The sequence below is a fragment of the Gracilinanus agilis genome, chromosome 2 (genome assembly GCF_016433145.1).
Source record: "Gracilinanus agilis isolate LMUSP501 chromosome 2, AgileGrace, whole genome shotgun sequence".
NCBI classification, from domain to species: domain Eukaryota; kingdom Metazoa; phylum Chordata; class Mammalia; order Didelphimorphia; family Didelphidae; genus Gracilinanus; species Gracilinanus agilis.
In genome coordinates this window covers 632,427,925-632,454,589 of record NC_058131.1, presented here as the reverse complement: position 1 = coordinate 632,454,589, position 26,665 = coordinate 632,427,925, and the positions used below count along the sequence as shown (strand labels likewise).

Genomic DNA, 26,665 nt, shown 5'->3' with positions numbered 1-26,665 from the left:
AAGAACCTGTTTCTGACCCAAATGAACCTACTATTAAGTGAAACTCTTAGTATTTGAAGCTCAGAGTTGGTGAAGTGTGCATGTTTGTGTTCTCTGATTGGTTTGGCTAAAAGGAAAGCTTCAAATAGAGAAATGAGGTGATCAAAAAAAAAGAAGAAAGAAGAACTGTTTGCAATCCTTTAAACAAGAGAGAAAGTCAGACTTCAACTTTGGAGGAACTTGGCCCAAATTTCTGGAGCTGAAAGAGTTTTGTGGAAATCAGGAAATTAGAATTAAGGAGAGGCCAGGAGGTCTTTGAGAGGGAAGAATACTTCAAACGTCCAGCAAAACCAAGTGAAGGAAGTCCAGGGGCTGGGCACATTTTAATGAGAAGGAAAGGAAGAGAAAAGTGACCCAGGCTCCAAAACTGTCACCTTCTCATGGTGTTAGAAGGTGAAAAAGAGAGAAATAACCATCTCCATGAGCAAGTAGTGCTCTGTCAATTCAATCATCTCTAGGCACGACCATCCGGACATGATGGAGAAAAGTCATGCTGTTTACATCGGCATATTCTGCTCTTTCCCTGAAACATTTGTTGGACAAACAATAGCTGCAACAGAGTCCAATTCTGCAGCAGGTTGCTGAACAAAGCCCAACTGGGGCCAAATTAATGATGCTGTGGTGATTTACAAGCTGTGGTTTAGTTCCAAGGGTTAAGCCTTCCTCAACGTTGACTCTCCTTCATTTTGACATCTTTTCAATTTAAACCAGTGAAGCTCTTCCAAAACAGTTCAGAATCGAAATGCTGTTGGGTTCAAGATACTACGCATACAAAGACAAAGATGGCCCAATACCTCCTGGCCTAAACTCCCTCAGAGAGCAGAGAGATAGGGGTTATGGCATGTAGCTCTGATATGACCTAAAGAAGTATAAAAAAGCTAAAGTATGATGGTGGTAAGTAGGAGAAACAGACAAAATGCACCAGGACAGTTCAAGGATGGTGTAATTACTTTTACTTAGGGAGATCAGGTAATGTTTTGTGGAGCCAGGGCTCAAAGGAAGATAAAGATTTCAAGAGGAAAAGATGAGGAAAGAGTGTTTTCCAGGCATGGGGAATGGCCTGAGACAATGCACAGAGGTGAGAGAAGGCAGGATGGGACTGTGGAAGAGCTAGATTGTCAAGTTTGGCTGAATAAAGGAGAGTGTGAGGATTAGTGTGAAATGAGGCTAAAGGGCTAGGTGGCTCAGTGAATAGAGAGAGTCAGGCCTGGAGACAAGAGGTCCTAGGTTTAAATCTGGTCTCATACTTCCTAACTGTGTGACCCTAGGCAAGTCACTTAACCCCAATTGCCTAGCCACATATGTGTGTGCATACAATTTTTAAAATTCAAGATTAAGGATGAATTTGGATTGAGTCATGTATATGTTCTTACCCAATTTCCTTTGTGTTTGAAGTTTTTTCTAGATAACTGGTAAATCAGGAATACAGAGTTCAATTTGTGGTTTAAGATTAGAATATAAAAATAAATTGACAGATAACACATTAGAATGGGGAACCTTGTACTGGGAATCCAAAGATCTGGGTTCCAGGACTGCCTCAATCACTTTCCAGCTGTGTGGCCTTGGGTAATCACTTTAGTGCCTCAGATTTATCAATTGTAAGGTGAAAATTGTATTCTTTGTCTAACAGAATCACATAATCTCAACCTGAGAAGTCAGCTAATTTTTCTCATGCCTAAAAAAAAAAGAATTCTTCCCAACAATACATTCTATAAATGTCCATCCAGTTTTTGCCTAAAGATTTCCAGGGAGGAGACATTACTAAAAAGACAAGTTTATTTGGTTTGGGGATAGCTCTAATTGTTTGGAAGTTCTCCCTTACAGAAGCCTCAGTTTTCTTCTGTGCAATTTCTTCTTCTTCTTCTTTTTTTTTTTTTTTTACTAGCCTTAAGTTTTAGGCTCCTTTCTCTCCCCACCCTTTTCTGAAAATCAGTCCCATGATTCATCACCATTTCTCCTTGTCTTTTCAAAGTTCACTGAGAAGGGTAGAGCAATCACCCATGTTCATTTGGGCCAGGTGACTTGAATTCATCAGGAGCAATTAGATACCTTCTTATCACAATACTACATACTTATTTGGGGCACCAACTTCCTATTAGTCATTTTTGTACTGTCCTTTCTAGTTCAAAGATCATTCTCTTGGGCAGAGAAAACAAAAACAAAATAGTCAAGCTGCTGTGCCTATTCTCTGTCATCAGTTATCCCCATCCCACCCTCTCTGATCACTTTTTGTAATTCTAAGCTTTCCTGGCCAGGCTTAACTCATCCCGAGCTTCAGCACTTCTGACACCATTCTTACAGGACTATCTCAAGCCTTTATATTCATTCCTTGTTACTTACCTTTGCATCTATATTCTGATGTGCCTTTTAAAAATCTAACTTGGTTGGCAAGAACAACTACCCTCTTTCCTCCTCATCAGAATTGTCTTCAATTTACTGAAAATTGTTGGGTTGATCAAATGGATGTAATACAACTTATGATCTGTAGAGTACTACCCAGGACTATGCTATAACTATAAAGAATAAACAAAGTGACCCACTGGAGGACCCACTCCATTCCTTTGACCCTTTTAGAACCCAGTAGAGTTAAGTTCCCAGAAGAGCCTTTCAGGTAGAGCTGCCTATTGCAATCACTTAAGACCGTGGTTAGGGTGATGGTGATTGGGAGAAGAGGAAAGGAAGGGGTAGAGAATGAGTGAACTTACAATTATTATTTCCTTTCATTCAAGTTTTTTCTTCTGAAAGGTGGATATTTCTCAACGAGCCAAATAAGAACTTGGAACAGATTTCTTTTGTGCATAAACAGAAAGCCCCAGACATGGGCTGATCAGCAATTTCCCCTTTTTCAAGAATAAACTTCCCTGCCTTATCCTATCATTGTTTATAAAAACAAAGGGAAAATCTGAATTTCTAAAGGGAGCTATAGCTCCCTACTCAGTGGAGCACAGAGAACAATATTCAGGCCTGCATATCTTTGAGAAGAAAATAAACTGAAAGAATACTTCCCTGGCAGCTGTCTTCACTTGGTCTATTTCCTAGCAGCTGAAAGAATGAATGCAGATGAAACCATTTCATTGGAGAAAATTGCTTCAACCAGGCTTTCCATCTTTGTTGGTTCTTGAATGATGCTAAGACAGGGCTTATTCAACATCTCAACTTTGACTTCATATTGTCCGTTCTTAAGCCATAGAGTACCATGGGTAATATCGTTGTTAAGTGACGTTGAAAGCAACGCATTTCATGTTCTGAGACCTTTTAGGGTGTTGTTGATTTTTGCAGTGGTAAGGAGGGTGTGATAGTGTGATGGTATGTGTTTGTGTGTGTTTGCCTGCCAGGGTCTGAGTATGATATGTGCTAACTGGTTAAGTTGGTGCTTGCAAAAAATTCTACAAAAAATCAGGACAAAATGGACAGAGAAGGATCCAAGCTTCAAGAGAACCCAAATCCTTCTTCAGGAACATGTTCCGGACTACTTAGGTCTATGGCAACTGCTCCCTCATTTGAATTCCTATAGTCCAGAATCATAGAACTATAAAAAGTGTTTTAAAACTTTAAACATTAGAACATGTCGGAAGCGAAAGAGACCTGAAGACTTCAGAATATAGAATGTTAGAGCAAGAAAGGGCTTGAGAAAATACTAGAACACAGAATGGCAGAATAGGATAACATATTACAGCTGGAAGAAACTTCAAAATCTAGTCTTAAAATATAATCTAGTCCAACCCACTCATTTCAAAGAAGCCCATAAATTTCTCTATCAGCCATTTGTGAAGTAACTACTTACTCCCTTGTTACAACTCTTCTATTACTGGACTGACAACTTGCTTGCTAAGAGTCTACATTGTAGAAGACTAGATATTGGACACACAAAGACAATAACAAAATGTTCCTGCCCTCAAGGAGCTTATATTCTATCAGGAAAACCAATATGTTTAGAGAAGTAGGATACTATGTTGTTTGCAGAGGAGTCATTAGAAGCTGCTTCAGAGAAGTAGTGCCTTAGCTGAGGCACTGGAGAAATGAAGAGCAAGTGGATTCTACAGTTAGCTATCTCTTCTATTGGCATTAAATTTTTTACAAATTTCTATCTCCTTTTCTCAACTAGACTGTAAGCTCTTTTGAAGTCACAGATCATATTCTTACAGTCTCTTGATTTCCTCCATAATTCCTACTGGAGTAGTGGGTGTATAAATATATATATATGTATATATGTATATATATACATATACATACACACACATATATATACATATATACACGTACATATGCAATAATATATGGTGTTCTCCCTCTTTTTTTATCTTGCTTTTTTCCATATATGTTTATGTATATATATGGCAGATGATTAATAAATGTCTGTAGACAAATTGATTGGAGAAAAAAAGAGGGGAGGAGGGAGACTTTTTCTAATTGGATCCAGATTGAAAGTGACATGTTTCCATGCTGATATAATGAAGACAGAAAGGGATTGACCCAAGGGTGATATTTTTTTAATTCAATATTATTTTAAGCCTGTAGGATTATCAGACTATTAAATCCTCATCTGATGCCTTGTCATGGTGTGGAGATGATCCTGGGTTCTCAAATGCTTTGCCAGAAGAGTAGAAGTTCGTTCAAGTTCTGCCAAACTCTAAAGGCTCTGAGCACAGCCCTGACGACAGACGTCATCCACGGTCCAAAGATTCACTTGGCTACAGATACAGAGAGGCTCATTGCCTGCAAACTGGCCACTAGGATGCATTCTTTGTCCATGGTGATTCATTAAGGAAAAAAAAAAAAGCTATTCTTGTCCCCATACAGTTGCACGCACAGTTATTAAGGGAGTTCAGATGTCAACTGGTCCAACCCCCTCATTTAGCAGATGAGGGAACCAGGGCCCAGGAAGAAGAATGGACTTGTCCATGCTCACATGGCTCATTAGTAGCCAAACAAGGGCTAGAACCCAGTTCTTCTGATCCTAGTTCCATATATTTCCAAAATGGAAAAAGCCAGTCAGTGATAATATATGCCAAAATTTTTTGGCAAAAATGTGACATGCTCTGCAAATTCCCTGTCATTATGATCATGGTCTCCAGCTGGGGCATCTACTATCTCTTATCTTGGGTCTCGTCATTCAGGGCGCACAGAAATGAAAAGTCGCACCCACAGACATTCACTAACCTGATACGATTTAAATCAGCAGCCTTTCTTCTCCTACCCAAGTGGAGTTTACTACACAGACTGGCTAAGTAAAAATAAGTTCTGAGCTATCCTCAGAAAGGCTTGAAACTGTAGGAAGAAATTTATTGTGGGAAGAAGATTAATTAAAGAAAAGGCTCAGCTCTCCTTCCCATTCCTTTCAATCGAAGTTGGCCAACGTATACTATATCACTTCAGCAGGAAAACTGGAGAAGACACTTGGGGAAAATGTATCTGGGTTCCCTGGAGGATGACACACCACACTTGTAAAATCTTCTAAAGCAGAGGTCTTGGGGCTTGGTTACTGTTATGAGGTTTTAAGCGGCTTTAAGCTGAAGATAATTCATGTGTTTAAAGCCCCACATTTATTGCCTCTTGGCAATAGCTTCTACTCAGAGGTTAACCCTGGTCAGTGGGGGAAGGAAGCAAAAAAGGGGAGAGTTTCCAGTGGCAGGCCCCTTCCAGCTCCTGCTGTCAACCCCAATTCCCCTGTAAGGCTGGAAAGGAGCTATCTTGAACCCCTCTCTGTCACCAACATTGAGCAGCAAGAGCAAACAGGAAAGACTTTTAAGAACATATAATTTCATTACCCCTCCCTTCATCCCTATTTTTTTACAGGTAAGAGAACTGAACCCCCCAAGAGATTAACTGACTTGCCTAAAGTCATACAGTAAGTAGCCAAGCAGGGACTAAAACCCAGGTTTCCAATAGAGAGGGAATTAGAATTGGAATCAGGAGACCTTGATTCAAATCCTAGCTCTACAACTTATTACCTATATCCCCTTGGATAAATAATTTATCCTCTATGGGCCTCAGTTTCCCTTGTCTATACAATGAGAAAATAGATGATGTAAGCTTTAAAGTCTCTTCTAGCTTTAAATCTATGATCCCCTTTGCCCAGTTTAGGGATTTTTTCCCCCTCTAATACCATATTACTTATTATTATTACTAATAGAGGTGAATAGAATGGAATAATAGAGGCTAGCAGAGGGACTGTGGTTGAGGAGGGTCACCATAGATTCCCCCATCCCATGTCTAGGTCCATGAATTAAGGCATCCCTTAGACAACTATTCCCCCAACCTACCTCTCTGTCCCCTTCACCTTCAGCTTTCCATGAGACTCCTCTCAATCACTGAGCTGATTCTTCCTAAATCACACTCACCATATATTTTTGGAAGACTTAGTTTGGGGGCTTTCTGGGGTAACCGACTCAGTCATATCAAGTCATAGGGGATCTCCTGTCTCCAAAGAGTTGTGACTAGATTCCCAGGCTAACTTCTGGCCCAAGAATTGGCCTTAGGGGGTTGATGACCTCACACCTCTAAAGTCCTTCAGGCCCCATGAATTCTTTGGGTGAAAAATGATATTTCTGGAGTCTGACTTGCAGCCATGATTCCAGGCTGTTTTCATCCCTGGATTTTGTTCCCTGGGGGTCATTACCTCAGCCTTTCTGAACATGGGCTGTCGGATATTTTTGTGCTCTTTGCTTGGTGGAGTAAGGACTCACATTCTTGTAGTTATATTTTTTTGGCTGCCCCTTACCTTTGGGGTGAGGTATTTCATCACGATTTCCTTCCCTTTCTCTCCCAGTTTTTCATCTGGTGTAATTTCATACTCTGCCTGGAACAAAAAAAAGGAAAAAAAATTAATATTTTTGGCTCACACATTTCACAGAGACATAGGATGTTAAATTGGGAAGGAATCTTAGAGGTCATCTCATCCAACTCCCTTTATTTTATAGATAAGGAAACTGAGGCACATGGGGAGACGGTTTTCCCAACATAACGCAGCTAAGGTATGGTGATACCAGGTTTAGAACTAAGGGTATGCTGGAGCCAGATGATATCAGCTCTCAAAAGCAGATTAAAAATTTTCATCGAGCATTTACACCACAGAAATCAGCAAACACTACAAATCAGGCTTTGTTTATTATTTTGTTGATGTCTATACTTGAGAACATGATTGTAAAAATGTTAATAATGTAGCTACAACTTAAAGAGGTGTCATACATACATACATTTCTTTTCTTTTTCTTTAAGGGCAAGCAAAATTAAGTAACTTACCCAGGGTCACATAGCTAGTGTCTGAGGCCAGATATGAACTCAGGTCTCCACTGTGCCACCCAGCTGCCCTATGAATTTATTTTCAAAATAGCTAATTGTTCAACAAGACTGTACTGCCTATAACTCAGATCTTCTGACTCTTAGTCACTGATACTATGGCTACATGTAACTTAAAATTCTTCCATGAAAGAAAAGTGGGACCAAACATTTGGGAGAGGGCCAGGACAATGCCCCGTTGGAGGAATATTCCATTATTCATATATTCCAAATTCATAAGAATGAGACTCAAATCCAAAAGAAGACGAAGCCTCCTCTGAGGATCATGCTCCTTGATCTAAGACAGTCTTATTCCCTCATACCTTATATGTTTGCCAAGGGGGGAAAAAAAAATCAAGAAAATGAGAAGCTTCAGCTAAGCTTAGCTTTTGCAATGGCTTCTTTGCTGTGTGCTGGATGAGGGAATTACAAATTGTTTATAGCTATTAAAAGAAACCCTACCACCCAAGGCCATGTACTTATTCTGTTAGACATAGTCCAAAAGCATAGCTATTTAAAAGGAGGTAGGAGGAAATGATCTCATCAGCAAAGATGAACTGAAGTGCCTTCTCCAAGCATTTTCCTGTGGGTTTTTTATCCATCCCTCCACTCCTTCATCTCCCTTCAAGATAACCTCCCAATTCCATCCCCTTCTTAGTAAAGTTTTTCCCCACTTCAGTTCGGTATGGCCTCTTGGAAAACAGCTTGGGAAACATGTAGATTTTCCTACAAATACTGGTCAACAGCATTAAGAAGTAGATTTCCTTATATTATATTCCACGGAATTCATCGAGATTGAACTACAGTCTTTACCATGAGAGAAGGACATGAAAAGGAAGGAGGGAAAGAACTTGACATTGTAAATATTCAGAATCAATGTAAAGTGATAGGAAGAGCATTAAAATTGGAATCGAGAGACCTGGGATTGAATCCTAGCTTCTCTGGGCTGCATTTTCTTTCTCTCTAAAGTAAGAGAACTGGAGTAGATGATTGGACACTGATTCTTTCTTTGCCCAGAGACCAAACAAGTACTTATGGCTAAAGAGCTTTTTTAGCTAGGTTGTTTACTAGGTGGAGCTTATAGAATTGATATTTTTAATTGTTTCCAGAGGGTAGAAGTTGGTCAGCTTTCCCTTGATACTTCATTCCCCTTTTGACACCTCCCGCCTTGGTTCCTTCTTCCTCCCAACCAAATGGACAGGTCACACATATCCATGCCAATAAAATGGGAGGTGCTGGAGCCATTGCCTGAAGACCTGAAAGGTCCTTTGCCCTTTTTGTACTTTTTCTAGGATAAGAGAAGGAAAAACAGTATCCTCTGACCTCCAGAAACTTGTGAAAGAATTGGTTTACTTTTATGAAATTTAGGAGAAAAATGTTTATTAGGCTGAATACTTTTGATTTTTGAGATAATGAGAACACTGTTTAGACCAGCTGTACATTCCAGTTTTCATTTGATTGCAGAGGTTGTGGGATAATATCTAATTAAAAGTAAGCAGGTAAAATACCATAAACTTCATCATTCATAGAGGCAGCTTATTTTTATTTTTTTGTTCAAAGATATTTCAATTTCCCAATTACATGTAATAATAAGTTTCAACATACGGTTTCCAAAGTTATAAGATCCAAGCCTTCTCCCTGCATCCCTTCCCTCCCCCCACTAGGAGATGATAAGCAATTTGATCTGGGCCATACATGTATTATTATGTGAAACACACTTCCATATTGGTCTTTGTTATTAAAAGCATACTCCCAAAATAAAACCATAAATACATTGAAGAGAAAGGTAATATGCTTTGATCCTCATCCATCCAACTCCAATAGTTCTTTCTCTGGAAGTGGGTGGCATTCCCTGTCATAAGTCCTTCAGAACTGTCTCAGATCATTGCATTGATGAGAGCAGCCCAGTTTTCCCAGTTGATCATTGTACAATATTGCTCTTACTGTATACAATGTTCTCCTGGTTATGCTTTTCTCACCCTGCATCAGTTCATATAGATCTTTCCAGATTTTTCTGAAATCATCTTGCTTATCATTTCTTAGAATACAATAGTTTCCCATCACCAACATATACCACAATTTGTACAGCCATTCCCCAATATCAGATGGACTTCAATTTCCAATATTCTTTGCCACCACAGAAAGAGCTGCTATAAATATTTTTCTACAAGTAGGTCCTTTTTATAAACAATCTCTTTGGGATACAGACCCAGTAGTGGGATTATAGGATCAAAGAATGTGCTCAATTTTATGGTCCTTTGAACATAATTCCAAATTGCCCTCCAGAATGGTTGGATCAGTTCACAACTCCACCAATGAGGCAGTAGTGTCTCAATTTTGCCACATCCCTTCCAACATTTATCACTTTTTTTTTACTCTCATATTAATCAGTCTGATAGGTATGAGGTGGTACCTCATTGTTGTTTTAATTTGCATTTCTCTAAACAAGAGTGACTTGAAACATTTTTAATATGATTATCAATAGCTTTGATTTCTTCATTTGAAAATTGCTTATTCATATCCTTTGACCATTTGTCAATTGGGGAATGGCTTGTATTCTTATACATTTGATTTAGTTCTCTATAAATTTGAGAAATTATATCTTTATCAGAAAAATTTTGTTATAAAAAAGTTCCCTCTAGTTTGTCATTTCCCTTCTAATCTTGGTTACATTGGTTTTGTTTATACAAATGTTTTTTAATTTAATATAATCAAAATTATTCATTTTATATCTTATAATGCTTATTTGGTCATAAATTCATCCCTTCTCCATAGAGCTGCCAGGCAAACTATTCCCCTATTTTACTTTTGGTATCACCCTTTATAGCTAAATCATATTCCCAATTCAGCCTTATCTTGGTATAGGACTGGTCTATACCTAGTTACTGCCACACCGTTTGCCTATTTTCCCAGCATTTTTTGTTAAATAGTGAGTTCTTATCCCAACAGCTTGGGTCTTTTGGTTTATCAAACACTAGGTTGCTAAGGTCATTTAACCCTAATTATTTTATAGCTAATCTATTCCATTGATCCACCATTCTGTTTCTTAGCTATTACCAGATGGTTTTGATAATTACTACTTTATAGTAAAGTTTGAGATCTGGTACTGCTAAGTGATTATCCTTCACATTTTTTTCATTAATTCCCATTATATTCTTGACTTTTTGTCCTTCTAGATGAATTTTGTTATTGTTTTTTTCTAGCTCTAGAAAATAATTATTTGGCAGTTTGATTGGTAGGGCATTGAATAAATAAGTTAATTTAAGTAGAATTGTCATTTCTATTATGTTAGCTCAGCCTACCCATGAGCATTTAATATTTTTCCAGCTGTTCAGATCTGACTTTATTTGTGTGAAAAGTGTTTTGTAATGAGGAGGCTTCTTAACTGACTGATAGCAATCCAAGGATGTTCAGTAGAACAAGTTCTCACTCTTACATCTAGGTGGGTGAACCTCTCAAATAGTGTGGGGGTGTTCTGAGAGCAAAGACATCATTCTCATCTCAAGGCCACAAAGGGTACAAGTAATCTAGACAAAAAGAAAATCATGGCCAAACTAAGTTGAGCAACAATAACAAGATTTGCTAGTTTAGTAAGTTATACATCCAAACCTTTTTTTTTTAATCCTTTCCTTTTGTCTTAGAATCAACAAGTGTCGGTTCCAAGGCAGAAGATTGGTAAAGGCTAGGCAATTGGGGTTAAGTGATTTGTCCAGAGTCATACAGCTAGGAAATACCTGAGGCTAAATTTGAATCCAGGACCTCCCATTTTCTCGGCCTGGCTCTATCCCCTAGCCTTTTAAATGCATTTCAAATGATTATATCCTGGTATAGTATAGCTTAATTTTTATATTTTCTTTTCTTTTGTAAATAATCCCTAAAAAGTATTTGTGGTCTGAAGTATATAGAGACTGGAGATAGAAAGGAAAGAGGGAAATGTATGTTAGAAATGTATTAAGATTCTGTATTACACTGGCAGAAAAAGAGGGCAAGTGATTAGGGAATTATTGGAGATCTATGAAGGAAGGGAGCAATATAGACTCAGGGGTCCAAAAGCCTAGAACCTCCAGTTCAACAGGGAGGTCTGAAAAAAAGCAGCAGAAGGTAGAAGCCCTGGGACCAATACAGCTTGTAGGTGCATAGTAGTTTGCTTGTCTTCCTCATCAGAATGTGAACTACTTAAGGGCAGAGATTGTTATTGAATTTTTTTTTTTTTGGTATCCTCAGCACTTAGCACAATGAATCAGCTTTAGCCTCCAAATGGGCTCTCTAAAGGAAGAGCTGGTACCCCAGGAAACTGATGAGGTTCAGCTAGGTCTAAGGCATAGGGCTGAATCTTTTCTACCCTGCCTAGAGGTGTGGCACCATGGGAATCTTCCCAACCTGTCTCAAAATACTTACTAGAACAACTTACTGGGCAAGTATTTGAATATCATCTAGGGTAACTCAGTCCTGCTTGGAACACTGGATATTCACTGCCCCAAAATACTTTTGAAGACCCTTCAACTAAATATAAGTGTGAGGGTCTCTTATCAACTTCAATAAGAGGCTAAAATTGTTCATCCTCTGAGTGCAAAACCAAAACAAAATATTTCCTTCACGTCAGCCACCTCCCAGAGAAAGATCAGCTGAGCAAACCAGCCCTAGCTCCACAGGGGAAGGAACTTGGGAGCACTTTGGGACACAGAACACCAGTTCTAACATCAAAAGGTCTTTCTTTTCTTTCTTTCATTCAGAGTCCAAGTTAGGTCAACAACACTGGAAGCACATTTGTGTTGGGTGCGTCAGTAACAAGCCAATGGTTTCCAGCTCCGTTTTGTAAGTCACTAATGACAGAATCTGTCTCCAAAAAGAAGACCAGAAAGAAGGCAGACAGAGGGAGAAAGAAAAAGGTGGAAGACTAGACCTAAAGTAGGAAATGTGAAGACACTGAGCAAGGAGAGAGCCAGGCTCTGGGAACAAGAGTACAAAGTGAGTTGGACTGAAATAAGCAAATTGAGAAATCATAGCAATAGACCCATCCCTTCTCAGGTAAGAGGCTGATTATTTCTGCCTAATGGCTTCAAGATCCCGATGTAACCAGCAAATAACAGGCGGTTCTAGCGGTCTAGAATTAAAATTAGAGTTAGCTCTGGCAAACAGTTTCAAGACAATAGCCTCAATTAAAGAGACATAAACTGTATATATGTGAAATGCTCCCCATAATTACCCTCTGCTAATGCAATGCTTTCCTGGAAGCAGAGTTGGTGGGGGGAGGAATCTCCTTTCAAGACATAAAGGGAGAGGCTATGAAACCCAGTGGATAAACAGTTGGCTTTGGAGTTATAAAGATTGGGTTCAAGGGCCCTATCTGAGTCACACAAGCTACGTGGCCTCCAGTGAGTGATTTAACCTCAAAGTGCTCGCCAAGATGACTCTAACACTATTTGTTGTAGAACAATTGCTGAACTGCATTCGTAAAAGGAAGTTCCTCACCTGGAACTCTAGCTTACCTGAAAAAAATCATGCAGATTTTTTTTTTTTTTTAAATTGAACTAGGAGCAGGAGCAGATAGGTGGCTCAGTGGATAGAGAGCCAGACCTGGAGATGGAAGGTGCTGGGTTCAAAAATGGCCTCAGACACTTCCTTACTGTGTGACCCTGGGCAAGTCACTTAACCCCCATTGCCTAGCCCTTACCACTCTTCTGCCTTGGAGCCAATACACAGTATTGATTCTAAGATGGAAGGTAAAGGTCTTTATTTTAGAAAATTAAAAAAAAAAAAAGAATTAGGGGCAGCTAGATAGCACAGTAGATAGAGCACAAAGCCTGGAGTTGAGGGACCCTCTTAGTTCAACTTTAGCCTCAAATACTTCCTAGCTGTGGGACCCAGGGCACTTAACCCAGATTGCTTGCCCTTGCCCTTCTCTCTTAGAATACTAAGACAGAAGCTAAGGGTTTAAAATAAATAAACAAATAAAGTAAATCTTCTACCTAGTTTTCTGTTAAAATCCTACCATGTGGGAAGGTACTTAACCCTTAACAGTCTGAGGCAGTGTATGATATAATAGAAAAACTTTGACTCTTATCATGTAGGATTTTGGACAAGTCATTTCTCTCTTTTGATTTTTGTTGCCTCATTTACAATGAAATGGTTGGACTAATTGACCTCTAAAGTACTTTACAGTGCTAACATTCTATGTTCGGCATCATCTCATATCAAGTAGATTTTCTTACAAAAAACAAACAAACAAACAAACAAACAAAAAAACCCTACCGAGGGCAGCTAGATGGCTCAGTGAATAGAGTCAGGCCTGGAGTTGGAAGGTCCTGGGTTCAAATTTGACCTCAGATACTTCCTAGCTGTATGATCCTGGGCATTTAACCCTAGTTGCCTAACCCTTACTGTTCTTCTGCCTTGGAACTCATACTTGGTATTGATTGCAAGACAAAAGGTAAAAGTGGTTTTTTAATTACCTATTGAACATTCAGTTATGGCATTTATTAACTATGCGACTTTTGGGAAATTCCTTGAGAGTAATAATCCTTGCACAGCCTACTTTACAGAGCAGGGAAAGGCTTTTTAAACCTCAAAGTGCTAAATAAATATGTTGTAATAAAAATAGCTAGCATTTATTCAGTACTTTCAGATATGCAAAGAGCTTTATAAATATTATCTCAATTTATACGTACATCAATCCTGGGGGATAATTCATGCTATTACCCCCATTTTTACAGATGATAAAACTGAGGCAAATGGGGTTAAGTGACTTGCCCAAGATTTAGCAAATGTCTAAGGTAGAAGTTGAGTTCATGTATTCATGACTCTAGGTCTTAGCTATCTATTGCTAATATTATATTCAAGATCTTCTGTAAGGATGGGAGAAAGATTCAAAGATGAACACAATCTGTGCTCTCACGAAGCTTAGTAGGGAGAATAAGAGGGGCATAGAAATAGCTCTACAATAATATGAAGCACCACTAATTATCTGATGACATCTAGTTGGGAATATCTCTTCCCCTTCTCTCTCTCCTCTTGCTATGTTCTCATACTAAAATAAAGCTGTGAATGAAAGGATGTTCCTTAAATCTGTTCTAAGCTCTCTCATTTTGACCTTTTACAATATTTAGTCAACCCAAGAATAGCCTCAGGGTGGGAAGAGAGGAGGGGGTTAGAGGTGATGCTATTCTAAGATAAGAAATGAAATATAAAAGAGCTGGGAGGGGGGAAGCCTTTTTAAATTATTTATGTATACACAGCTGTCAAAGATGAATATCTGTGTAACGTCTCCCTGGAGCAAGCTGTGTGACTAGATGTGCATACTAGAACCAACATCCTTCATAAGACTAATATTTCATCTTAGAGCTCTCTCTCTCAGCCCATTCTAAACAAAAACTGTCATTATATGGCAGCAAAGCCATTTGAGCTATCATTGCTCCATTTTAAAAAATCCTTTGAAAGATATTTTAATAAATGCAAATGTCCTAAATTTGTTAAAAAAAACAATTACCTGCCAAATCTCTCCTAACATGGGCAGAGAACACTGGGTGGACTGGTTCTTGGACTTGGACTAACTTTTTAATGTCACCTCCTTACCCAGGAGACTTCCTCATGCCCTGACAGGAAGCCGAAGTCAGTCATGTAATGAGGTCTCTTGGTCTCTGGCTTTTGTAATCATCAAGCCAGTTAGTTAGCTTTTCCTATAAGCTCCCACACTCAGTGAAGACTCCTAAAGTCACCCAATCTCTGTATCAAATTCCTCTACTATAAAATGGATGCAATAATAGAATAGTTTTTATGAGGGTAATATTTATGGGGCATAATATTTATAAGGCACTTAGTACAATGTCTGGAATATATTAGATGTTTTATAGATGCTGGTCTCTTCCTTATCCCTCCTTTGATTTTGAACCTTGGTTTTTTCACTGGAAAATAGTCATAGGTTCATAGAATCATAGATATAGACATGGAAGGAACTTAATGGATACCTAGTCCAATTCCCCTTCATATTATTATGGAGGAAACTGAAGCCCAAAGTAGTTGTGGGATTTGCCAAAGATCATGCAAATAGTAAGAGAGGGGAATATTGTGGGAAATGTATTGGACTAGGAGCCACATCATTAGGCAAACCATATGACTGTAGACTTTGGTTTCCTCAATGGTAAAATGAGAAGACTATACCTACAGTTACTTCTAGCACAAGGACTTCCATTCCAATTGTATTCTTTTAACAGATTTATAATTTCTAGTCTCAGATAGATGAAAGCTTTGTAGAAGGGAAAAGGGATCACTGCTTCTCTTTCACTCATACCAAGCTAGAGTTCTCAAGTGGTAAGAAGGGAGTCGCCCTTAAAGAGTACTCATGATCCTTTTTTATCCTCCTGGTTACACTGAGACTCTAGTTCACCTTTTCTTTTGACAGGGTTACTGTCTTCCTTTGGGCACCAAGGATAGAGTGCTGCATCTGTAATCAGGAAGACTCATCTTCTTGGGTTCGAACCTGCCTTCTGACATTTACCCATTTACCGGTGGTGTGACCCTGGGCAAGTCACTTAATCCTGTTTGCCTCAGCTTCCTCATCTGTAAAATGAGCTGGAAAAGGAAATGGCAAATCACTTCAGTATATTTGCCAAGAAAATTCAGAGTCACAGAGTTGGGCATGACTGAACAATGCTGTCTTCCTTCAAAACTTCCTGGAGAATTCTAGCTTCTCTTCCTTCTCCGGTTATTCTTGCAGAAGCCAACATAAACACAGACCATTTTGTCTCGTTCTCTAACTTCAGAATTATTTGAGAAGAGATATTTTTTATAAGACCTGGCATCCCAGTAGTCCCAGTGTAGGTTTAATGTGACCTCTACACATTCTACACATTCATGAGTTCTAGCCCTTTCTCTCCTTTCCAAGAAAGAGCTGAGAATGAAATAAAATAGTGACAGTTCAGTAAAGACAAACTGGATATGTTTGTCAAATGTGCAGAGAAAAGTTAGTATTTCTGCTATAATGAAAATGTTGCTCTAAACAAGCCATGCCCATGCTCAGGTCAATGGCCTGCTGATTTTGAGTAATATAAGAACATTTCAAGAAAATGAATGAACAGATAATCCTATGGCTATGACATCATGGAATCTAACCAGGAGCTGGTTATAAAGTGATTTTCTACCCAGAGAGGTACCTATCATTAAGGAGATGACCATGTGTCTTGTGTCCCAAACTTGAGGGGCATAAATCAAGGAAGGCTATGTATGGTCCTGGGTTCCCTGTCAGGGCCCACATTCATCTCAGAGATTCTCTATTAGACTTTGGAATTCCCAACAGAACCGCCAAAGAGAAGTTGGTAACAGCATATCCATTTGGAGTTTCTCTTATCTTTGCCTCTGGTACCCATGTACCAAATGGAAATATAGTGCCATGCAGCCCCTCTGTTATCACATAAAGGAAAACTCAGTAGGCCATTTTTTATCTGTCCCTACCTTACTGTTGTTCCAAAGTAACATACTGTGTAGCACCTTGCGCCAATGCGGGAAAGCAATGAATGTGTCTTCATAGATTCCCTCATTTTCCTGATGTTTATTATGATCTGATTACTCAAGCAGCCTGCTTAATGACTTAGAAACAGTATGAGCAGCCATAAAATTACCCAGGCCCTCCTTTTAAAAACAAAACCACAGTACTCTACTTGACTGGAGAAATGCAGTCATTAAGGCAGCCAAGGAAAGTTTCCCTTACCAGAGGCTACGTCAGAATCCAAAGAGGATAGCTTCTTTTTAAAAAGGCAGACTTGGTGGAAGTTTCATGGGGAGGTGGTGACTGTGTGAATTATGCTTGTCCTGCCAGGAAGACTTCTGGCATCTGCCCATGCTGGGGAGACCCTTTCCCCCCACCCATTCACTTCTTATTTCTCATTGGAAAAAAGAATTCTTCACATGAGAAATTGTACCAGCACTGGGAAACTCAATAAATTCTTCATGCGCAAAAGAGGCGTTGTAATGGACAGTCATCTGACGTAAGGTACAGACAAGGAGGACAAGAAAAAGCGCCAGTAATTGACAGGGGCTAGGATGCGAAATGCCAAAAGGACAGAGTTGACCTTAACTCAAGTCACCTTTTCATTCAGTACCTTGCATGTGTAAAAATTACTTAATAGGTTCATAATGAAAAACAAGCCCCAGCCCACCCTCATGTCTCCCCCAACCAATTTGTGGGTGTAGTACCAAAGAAAGAGTTGGTTTGTAGGACAAATGAAAATGGGCATCATTAGATTTTTTTAACCTCATAAATTTTCTCAGTATGTTGAATAAAGCAAGTCATTGGAAAATTCCACAAGCTTATTTCCTATCCTTACTACTCTCATCTGGATACACCCTCCATGGATCTCTAAGCTGCTCCTCTTCTTATAAAAGAGGACTGAAAAAGTAAAATATGGAATTTCTTTTCTCTGATCCAACCAAAGGCAGTTAAGTGGACTTTTCTTTCTCTGACCACCATAAAAAAGAGGAATGAATTACCCTTCCAATCAAAGAGGATTTTGAAACTGCCTTTTCCCTCATATCTGTAACCTGTGACCTGAGTGGGATCAGCACACAGACCTGTCTCTACTGGCTACTGTCTCCTTTAGACTATCTTGCTTTCAGAACAGAGGAAGGGTGAGGGAAGGGTTACTAAGTGCCTACTGTGTGCCAAACTCTGTGCTACGTGTTTTACAGATGTTGTCTCCTTTGATTCTTGCAACAACTATGGGATGTTGGTGCTATGCGCCATTATTATCTCCATTTAACAGTCAAGGAAACAGAGACAGAAAGAGGTTAAGTGTCTTGCTTGAGGTTAAATAGTGAGTGCTTGTGGCTAGATTTGAACTCAGGACTTCTTGACTCTAGTCTAGCACTCTAACCACTCTGCAGCCTAGCTTCCAGAGTACCTGTAGGGGCATACCTCTCAAACAGAAACACACAGTAGCAACAGCCATGGTCAAAGTAATCTAAAAAGGTTAACCTGGTCCTCTAATTCTTTCCTGCTCTACTCAAAAGGACAATCTAGACAAGTGATGGGCAAACTTTTTAAAGAGGGGGCCAAAGGAAAGGAAATGTTCATCTGTCAGTCTGTTTCTAAGGCAACTCTTTCCAAGTTTCATTGTATTGTATCCTACTCATTGTATTCATCAGATTAGGAATAATGTTGCACAGCCAGAAGGAACATTTCAGGGGGCCGGACCTAGCCCATCACTGGTCTAGACTCCATTAGGAACATAGAGATAAGGACTCCATATCCAAAGTGGGCAAATTCAAATGAAGATACACAATTTTACTCATCATGTAAACTGAGGGCAGAATCCCAGTGTTCTCAATGAGGAATTTTCCAATTCATTTCACCTTGCAGATATTTCAAACAGCATTTCTCAATCAGTAGCCTGTCTTGCTTAAATGGAACCAGTAAGCAAGCAATCAGTCAGATCGCTAGCTGCATCCCGCTGCTGATTTTTATAAGTTCCTGCCTTCTGGAAGGTGGGTAGAAGGGGAAGGAGAGGTGCTTTTCATTTGAAAAAAGGGCTTTAAATTGGACTTTGGTAAACTGAATAGGATAGCAAACTTAGGTAAACTCAATGGGAAGATTCCCCAGGGACCTCATCTGTATAAGTAGCTTATACCATGTTCACAAATGAGACGGGCAACAGCTCCACCTTTCTTTTCTCTCTCAGACCACATCTGGAACATTGTGTTCCATTCTGAAAATAAATTTTAGGGTAGCTATTGACAAGCTCTGAATGAATCCAGATGAGGGTGATGGGGATTGTGTCTCCCAAGAAGCAGTAAAAGAAAAATGGAGATGTTTAGCCTGGAGAAAAAAAATTCAGGAGTTAATGGTAGCTGACGTCAAACATTTATAGAAGAAGGATTACATTATTCTGTTTGGCCCCCAGAAAGGCGCATTAGGAGTAAAGAGGAAAAACAGGATTTAGTTTGGTGGTCCCGTAGATAGAATGCTGGACCTGGAGTCAGGAAGATTTGAATTCTAATCCCTTCTCAGAAACTTACTAGCTGTGTAACCATGGAACAATCACTTAGTCTTTCACAGGCTCAGTTTCTTCATCTGCAAATGGGTGTAATTGGATTTACTTCAATTGTGAGGCTATTGTACTGATCAAATGAGATATTTGTAAATTTGTATAGCATTTAAAAAACTTAAAGCACTGTGCAAAGGGTGGCTATTATTGTTATGATTAATTTCAATTAGACACAAGGAAACATCTTCCTAATGATTATACTTATCAAACAATTGAATATTCTGTTTTGAAAGCAATGAGCTCTTCACCATTAGAGATCTTCAAGCAGAAGCTCACTAGATAAATAATAATGTGATCAGAGGTTGATGATGTTGTTGAAAGGATTCTTGCTTCATATAAAGTCAATTTAGATGGCCTCTGAAGGACCTTCCAACTCTGAGATGCTACGCTTCTATGAGGCAGACCCAATATCCCAAGAATCCTTGGTAAGCATGAAATTTGCCCAAAGCAAGAACTCAAGGGACTTCAGAAATCATCTAGTGACTAGTCCAACTCTGCCACTGAGCCCCAGAATGAGAGTGTAGCTTTGTTATGCTCACACAGCTTGTTGGTGGTCCTAGAACTTGTACTCAGCCTTCTTAACCAGCAGCCCAAGATCCTTTTCATCAGACTAAATATAGCTAAGCCAGTCCTGAGGACTTCTTTCCAAAAAATGATTTATTCTTTGTCCTTTTGAACTGAGAGGATTAGGTTGTTATTTTAACATGTTTATCATCAAGGGCTAAAGAGCAACAAAAGCCTCGGAAATATCAACAGCATTGACTTACCACGGAGTCAAGGAACCTAATACAGCACTCCAGCTCATGCCGGGTTTCACAGAACTGTCGGAAAAGAAGTCTTCCAATTGGCTGCTTGTCGCACAGACTACAGTAATCTCTGTCTAGAGGCAATAAAAAAAGAAATCCATGGTGAAAAGGGGGATATTGGTATCAGGCTATGTTTGAGATAGTTAGGTCTTAGCAACATGACCAACTCAATCCTCATTCTCCCATTCCCTGAGAATAAACTGGAACAGAAACAATTTCGTGGGAGCATAGGATTTAGAGCTAGAGGCTTCAGGGCTACTTGGTTGAATGCGTTTATTTCAAAGATGAGGAAATAAAGCCCCACGATGGAGAAAGTGACTTGCCCAAGGTCATCAAACTAATATAAAAACATTGGGCTGGGTATTAGGAGAGCTGAGTCCCTTTGTGACACAAAATGTTTTGATTCAATTGAAATCAAATGTCTATGAATGAGGCACTATACTAGATACATGAGATAGACCTTGTTCTCAAAGAGAGACTTTAATAAGAGGGAAATGGCACTTGTGCCACCAGACCAAATAACTAACATACGAGAGAGGGTATGAGAACTGTAAGGGAAGGATTCAGGCAGAGCACTAGAAGAAAAGCAGGGAGAAAGCTGACTTTTCAGTTGGGGGCGGGGGAGCAGTGAGAAGAGGATCATGAAAGGCTTCATGGAGAAAGTGGCACCTAAATTGGGTCCTAAAATAAGATGACTCTAATGGGCAGAAAAGGGGAGAGGAATCTGCTCCAGCCATGCCTTATGGCATGAGCCAACGTATAGAGATGGGACCAGAGCAGATGAAAATATGGTAGATAGTAGCTCAGTTTGACTGGAATACAGAGTAGGTGAAAATAAATGTTATGAATTAAAAGGTAACTTAGTAACGTGGGAGACATTGACTATTAAGTTCAGGACCTGATGTTTTTTTATTTGCTGGGCAACAGGAATCCACTGAAGGTTTTTGAGTAGATAAACACCTGGATTGTAGAGGAATATTAGGAAGACTACTTGGGTAGAAATGTGAAGAAAAGATTAGAAAGGGAATAGAATGAAAATCTTGTAGGAATCTATTACAATATTCCAGGTACAAAGAGGCAAGAGCAAAACAGAATAAGAATTGAAAAATCAGTTCAACTTCTGACAAGTTAGTGATAGCGTTTAATTTCATGCACAGGATTTTATAATGTATAGCAAAACCCGTTAGCAATGCCAACAAAACAAAATGTCCACAAATGACATTTAAAAAGAGAGGATTTTGAAGGAGGTGTCAGAAATATTTTTCTTTCAGGTCCTGACTATTTCCAACAGAATGGACTTGCCAAATATGTTAATAAAACTAAATGTTCAGAAGGTCCAGATACCCAATCAAAGCTGTTCTTACCAAGTTGGGACCAGTGATTTCACCAACGCCTTTCAACGACTTCACCAAACATTATACCAGTAGTGGTGGTTGCAGGCTTTCTAACCTGATTTCTTTTTTTTCATAGGCATCAACTGACATGGCTATTTTGAAAGCCCCATCACTCCCCTCCATATATTCTGTAATCCAGTAACACTGGCCTCTTTGCTATTCCTCACATAGGACCCTTGATTTACCAACTATAAGAAATTTCACTAGCTATGCTCCCTGCCTGGAATGCTCTTCCTCCTTATGGCAGCCTCCTGACTTCCCTGGCTTTCTTCAAGTCTCAGCTAAAATCCCACCTTCTCCAAGAAGCCTTTGTTATTCCTCCTTCATTTTACATGTCTTCCCTCTGACACTGTGCAACTGATCCTGCATATAGTTTGTGCATAACTGTTTGAGTGTTCTTTTGCTCAATGAGCTCCTTAAGAGCAAAGGTTGTTTTTTCAAGTTTTTTCTTGTTTGCCATCATTCCCAGCACTCCTCACAGTACCTGCCACATAGCAGGCACTTAATAAATGGCAGCTGAGGGGACAGCTGGGTAGCTCAGTGGATTGAGAGACAGGATTGAGAGATGGGAGGTCCTAGGTTCAAATCTAGCTTCAGACACTTCCTAGCTGTGTGACCCTGGGCAAGTCACTTGACCCCCATTGCCTAGCCCTAACCACTCTTGTGCCTTGGAGCCAATACTCAGTATTGACTCCAAGACGGAAGGTAAGGGTTTTAAAAAAAAGGCAGCTGATTGATTGAGCTCTTAGCTTGGATTATTAGAGGTGTAAAGACCCTTAGAACAGAGAAGGCTTACATAAGGTATCAGAAAAGAGAGAAGTAAAGTGAATTTCCAAAAGTCACAGAGTAAGCAGAGCTGATGCTCAGGCTAGTTTGCCTAAATTCAAATTCAGTGTTCTTTCCACTACCTAATACTATTTATGTTGGCCTTTATCCCTTTATTTAGGAAACATCCTTCTTATTTTATTTTATGATTAACCATTTTTGCAATAAAAGTAGAACAATAAACAAGTATCACTGTCAAATTATCAACAATGTATTCGATGTCCCTTTCTGATACCCATGCCAAATATTTACATGTGTATAAAATCATTTTTAAAATGTTGCTGTAATTAAACGTACAATATACTTCTAATTCTTTGCATTGTTTTGGATAGGTCTTTCCATAAGTAAGTAGGAAACTCTGAGATTTGAAAAAAAGCTGTTTCTTCCTTGGAAATGCGTATTAGTGCCCAATCTGTATGAAAAGGATAGATAAACACCCGCTAGAAGAGACTCACCTGATCAAGTAGGAAATCTCATTAATATTGACACTCTAACCCAAGAAATTCAAGGTCCTCCATCTGTCCTTTATTTTTCTAAAAATTTTGCCTCCGTCCAGCTCTTTAATTATCTATATAGAGCTAACCAAACCCTATTTATACATAGGTCATTTGGGAGTACAGTTATGGCTTGTATAACACTGCCTGAGCATGAGGCTGGCAAGCCTACCTAGTTGCAGCAGCAAGGCACCCTGAGGGAGAGACAGAAGGCAGCCAGGACTGACACATCAAACCACTCCCACTACCATGTTCCTTTATAACCTGTGAGAGGAACACGTGGATTCAGAACTCAAGAGCTTTGTGAACAGGGATACTCCCAAGATTATCATTTCTGCTTCCAGCCATCACCATCCTGGAAAGTAATCACTGGGAAATGTCATAGGAGGTACCACATGGCTTTCTGCTTCTGCTGGTGCTATAGCCACAGCTACTGAGGAACTAGAAAAAGTTCTTGGGTTTCGGTGTCAGAAACAGATGATTTTTTATCAGTAGAAAAGTCATTAAAGAAGAATTATTGCCTGCTTTGCTGTTGCACCTAAGGATCATAGGACCTTATCTAATCTGACTTGGAGCTGAAACCTTCTGTATGTTCTGACTCCTCCATTAGAATGTTAATTTCTTTTTATTTTATTTTATTTTATAAATTTATTTATTTAATTGATTTAGAATTTTTTCCCATGGTTCCATGATTCATATTCTTTCCCTCCTCTCCTCTCTTCCTTTTCCCGTAGCCAATGAGCAATTCAAATAGTTTTTAAATGTATTATTGATCAAAACCTATTTCCATTTTATTGATATTTGCAATAAAGTGATCATTTAGAGTCTACATCCCCAATCATATCCCCATCAGATCATATGATCAAGGAGATGTTTTTCTTCTGTGTTTCTGCTCCCACAGTTCTTTCTCTGGATGTGGATAGTATTCTTTTTCATAAGTTCCTCAGAATTGTCTGGATCATTGCATTTTTGCTAGTAGAGAAGTCCATTACATTCTATTGTACCACAGTGTATCTGTCTCTGTGTATAATGTTCTCCTGGTTCTGCTCCTTTCACTCTGCATCAATTCCTGGAGGTCGTTCCAGTTCACATGGAATTCCTCCAGTTTATTATTCCTTTGAGCACAGTAATATTCCATCACCAACAGATACCACAATTTGTTCAGTCGTTCCCCAATCAAAGGGTATCCCCTCATTTTCCAATTTTTTGCTACCACAAAGAGCACAGCTATAAATATTTTTGTACACATATTTTTCCTTATTATCTCTTTGGGGTATAAACCCAGCAGGAGTATGACTGGATCAAAGGGAAGGCAGTCATTTAAAGCCCTTTGGGCATAATTCCAAATTGCCTTCCAGAATGCTTGGATCAAGAATGTGAATTTCTTAAGAATAGGAGTGTCTTACTTTACAGTTTTTATTCCTGGCACAATAAAGTGTTTTGCACCTAATAAGGGCTTAATACTTTTTCATTCATTCAGTTTTATTCTAATAGAACTCAAACTATAATTGATTGTTTGCTCGCAGCCAATCTCCTTAGATGTAAATGAAAAGATCACTAGTTCTTAAGCCTCAAGAAGCTTTAATTTTCTTGAATATGGTTGCTTCCTACTGCCATTTTACTTCCTATTTGTGCATAGACTATATCCCATAGAATTCACTGCCCCCTACTGCACCCTGTTTTCCTGAAATCTTGGTTCTATGGAATCTTAGTTGTCAGATAGTGACAGAGTTTATTGAGGAAAAACTCTTTACTAATTGGTCACATAAAACAAAATAACAGCATACTATGAATGCAGACAACATTTAAAAACTTGTTCTTTTTCTAGTTTTTTTAGTTGCATGCCCAATTCATTGATCTGTTTTTTCTTTATTTTATTGATATAAGCATTTAGATATATAAAATTTCCCATAAGTACTACTTTGGCTGCATCCCATAAATTTTGGCATATTATCTTATTGCCATTCTCTTTAATGAAATTATTTATTATTTCTATGATTTGTTCTTTTTACCCACTCACTCACTGGGATTAGGTTTAGTTTACAATTAGTTTTTAATCTCTATTTTCAAGGCCTTTTATTGAATGATGATTTGAAAAGGATTCATTTAATATTTTTGCTTTTCTGCATTTTGCTATAAGATTTTATGCCCGAAAACATAGTCAATTTTAGTATAGGTGTGATATACCACTGAGAAAAAAGTATCCTTTCTATTCCCATTCAACTTTTTCCAGGGGTCTATCACATCTAATTTTTCTAAAATTCTATTTATCTTTTTAAGTTCTTTCTTGTTTATTTTTTGATTAAATTTATCTAGTTCTAAGAGGGGAAAGTAAGGTACCCCATTGGTATAGTTTTAATCTATGTCTATTTCCTCTTGTAAATCATTTAACTTTTCCTTCAAGAATTTAGATGCTATACCATTTGAGGCACATATGTTTAGTATTGATATAATTTCACTTCCTATGATACCTTTTTGAAAAACGTAGTTTCATAACTTATCACTTTTAATTAGGTCTATTTTTGCTTTTGCTTTGTCCGAGATCATGATTGCTACCCCTGTCTTCTTTTTTTTTACTTCATCTAAAGAATAATGTATTCTGCTCTAACCCCTTACCTTTACTCTATGTGTGTCTCTCTGCCTCAAATGTGTTTCTTGTAAACAACAAATTGTTGAATTCTATTTTTTAATCCACAGGCTATCCACTTCTGTCTTGTGGGTAAGTTCATCCCATTCAAATTCTTAGTTATCATAACTGTATATTCCCCTCCATCCTATTTTCCTTCTGTTTCTGTCTCTTAGCTTCTGTCTCTGTTTCTGTCTCTCTATCTCTCCTTTCACTGTCTCTCCTTCAAAGTTGGTTTTGTTTCTGATTACTACTGCCTCCAATCTGCTTTCCTTTTTATTAGTAATCCCCTTCCTCTACTATTTCCTTGTAGGGTAAGATAGATTTCTATACCAAATGAATGTGTATGTTATTCTGTCTTTGAGATAATTCTAACAAGGGTAAACTGCAAGTGTTGTCTACTCCCTCCATCTTTCCCTCTACTATAAAAACTCTTACTTTAGAACTTCTTTTATGTGAGATAATTTACCACATTCTACTATTTTTCTTACCCTTTAGCTTTATTTTTTTAAAAATCATCCCACTATAGTCAACTCATATCCATGCCCTCTGTCTATATATACTCCTAACTGCCTTAATAATGTTAACATTCTTATGAATTACAAGTATCATCTTCCCATATAGGAGGGTAAACAATTTAACTTTTTAAATCCATTATGTTTACTCTTTCCTTTTTGCTTTTTTATACTTCTCTTAAGTCTTGTATTTGAAAGTCAAATTTTCTATTCAGTTCTGGTCTTTTAATCAGGAATGGTTGAAAGTTCTCTATTTAATGAAATATCCCTTTCCCCTCCAGAAGGATTATACTCAGTTTTTCTGGGTAGGTTATTTTTGGTTGTAATCTTAGCTCCTTTGCCATCCAAAATATCACTTTCCAAACCCTCTAGTCTTTTAATGTAGAAGCTGCTAAATCTTGTGTGATCCTGATAGTGGCTCCACAATATATCTGAATTATTTCTTTCTGGATGCTTACAATATTTTCTCTGACTTGGAACCTCTGGAATTTTGTTATAATATTCCTGGGAGTCTTCATCTGGGGATCTCTTTCAAGAGATGCTGGAGAGATTCTTCCGATTTCTATTTTACTTTCTGACTCTAGAAAATCAGAGCAGTTTTCCATGTTAATGTCTTGAAATATGATATTAGGCTCACTTTTTGTGTATAGCTT

General features: G+C 38.6%; 1 protein-coding gene across 1 annotated transcript in view; it reads right to left on the bottom strand.

Moving 5' to 3' along the window:
* GRK5 (G protein-coupled receptor kinase 5) overlaps positions 1 to 26,665 on the bottom strand; it is a 336,045-nt gene that overhangs the window by 90,687 nt on the left and 218,693 nt on the right. The window contains exons 3-4 of the mRNA XM_044665627.1: positions 20,120 to 20,232; positions 6,761 to 6,838 (exon numbers count right to left, since the gene is read on the bottom strand). Coding sequence (XP_044521562.1) covers positions 6,761 to 6,838; positions 20,120 to 20,232 — 191 coding nt within the window. The remainder of the gene's footprint in view (positions 1 to 6,760; positions 6,839 to 20,119; positions 20,233 to 26,665) is intronic.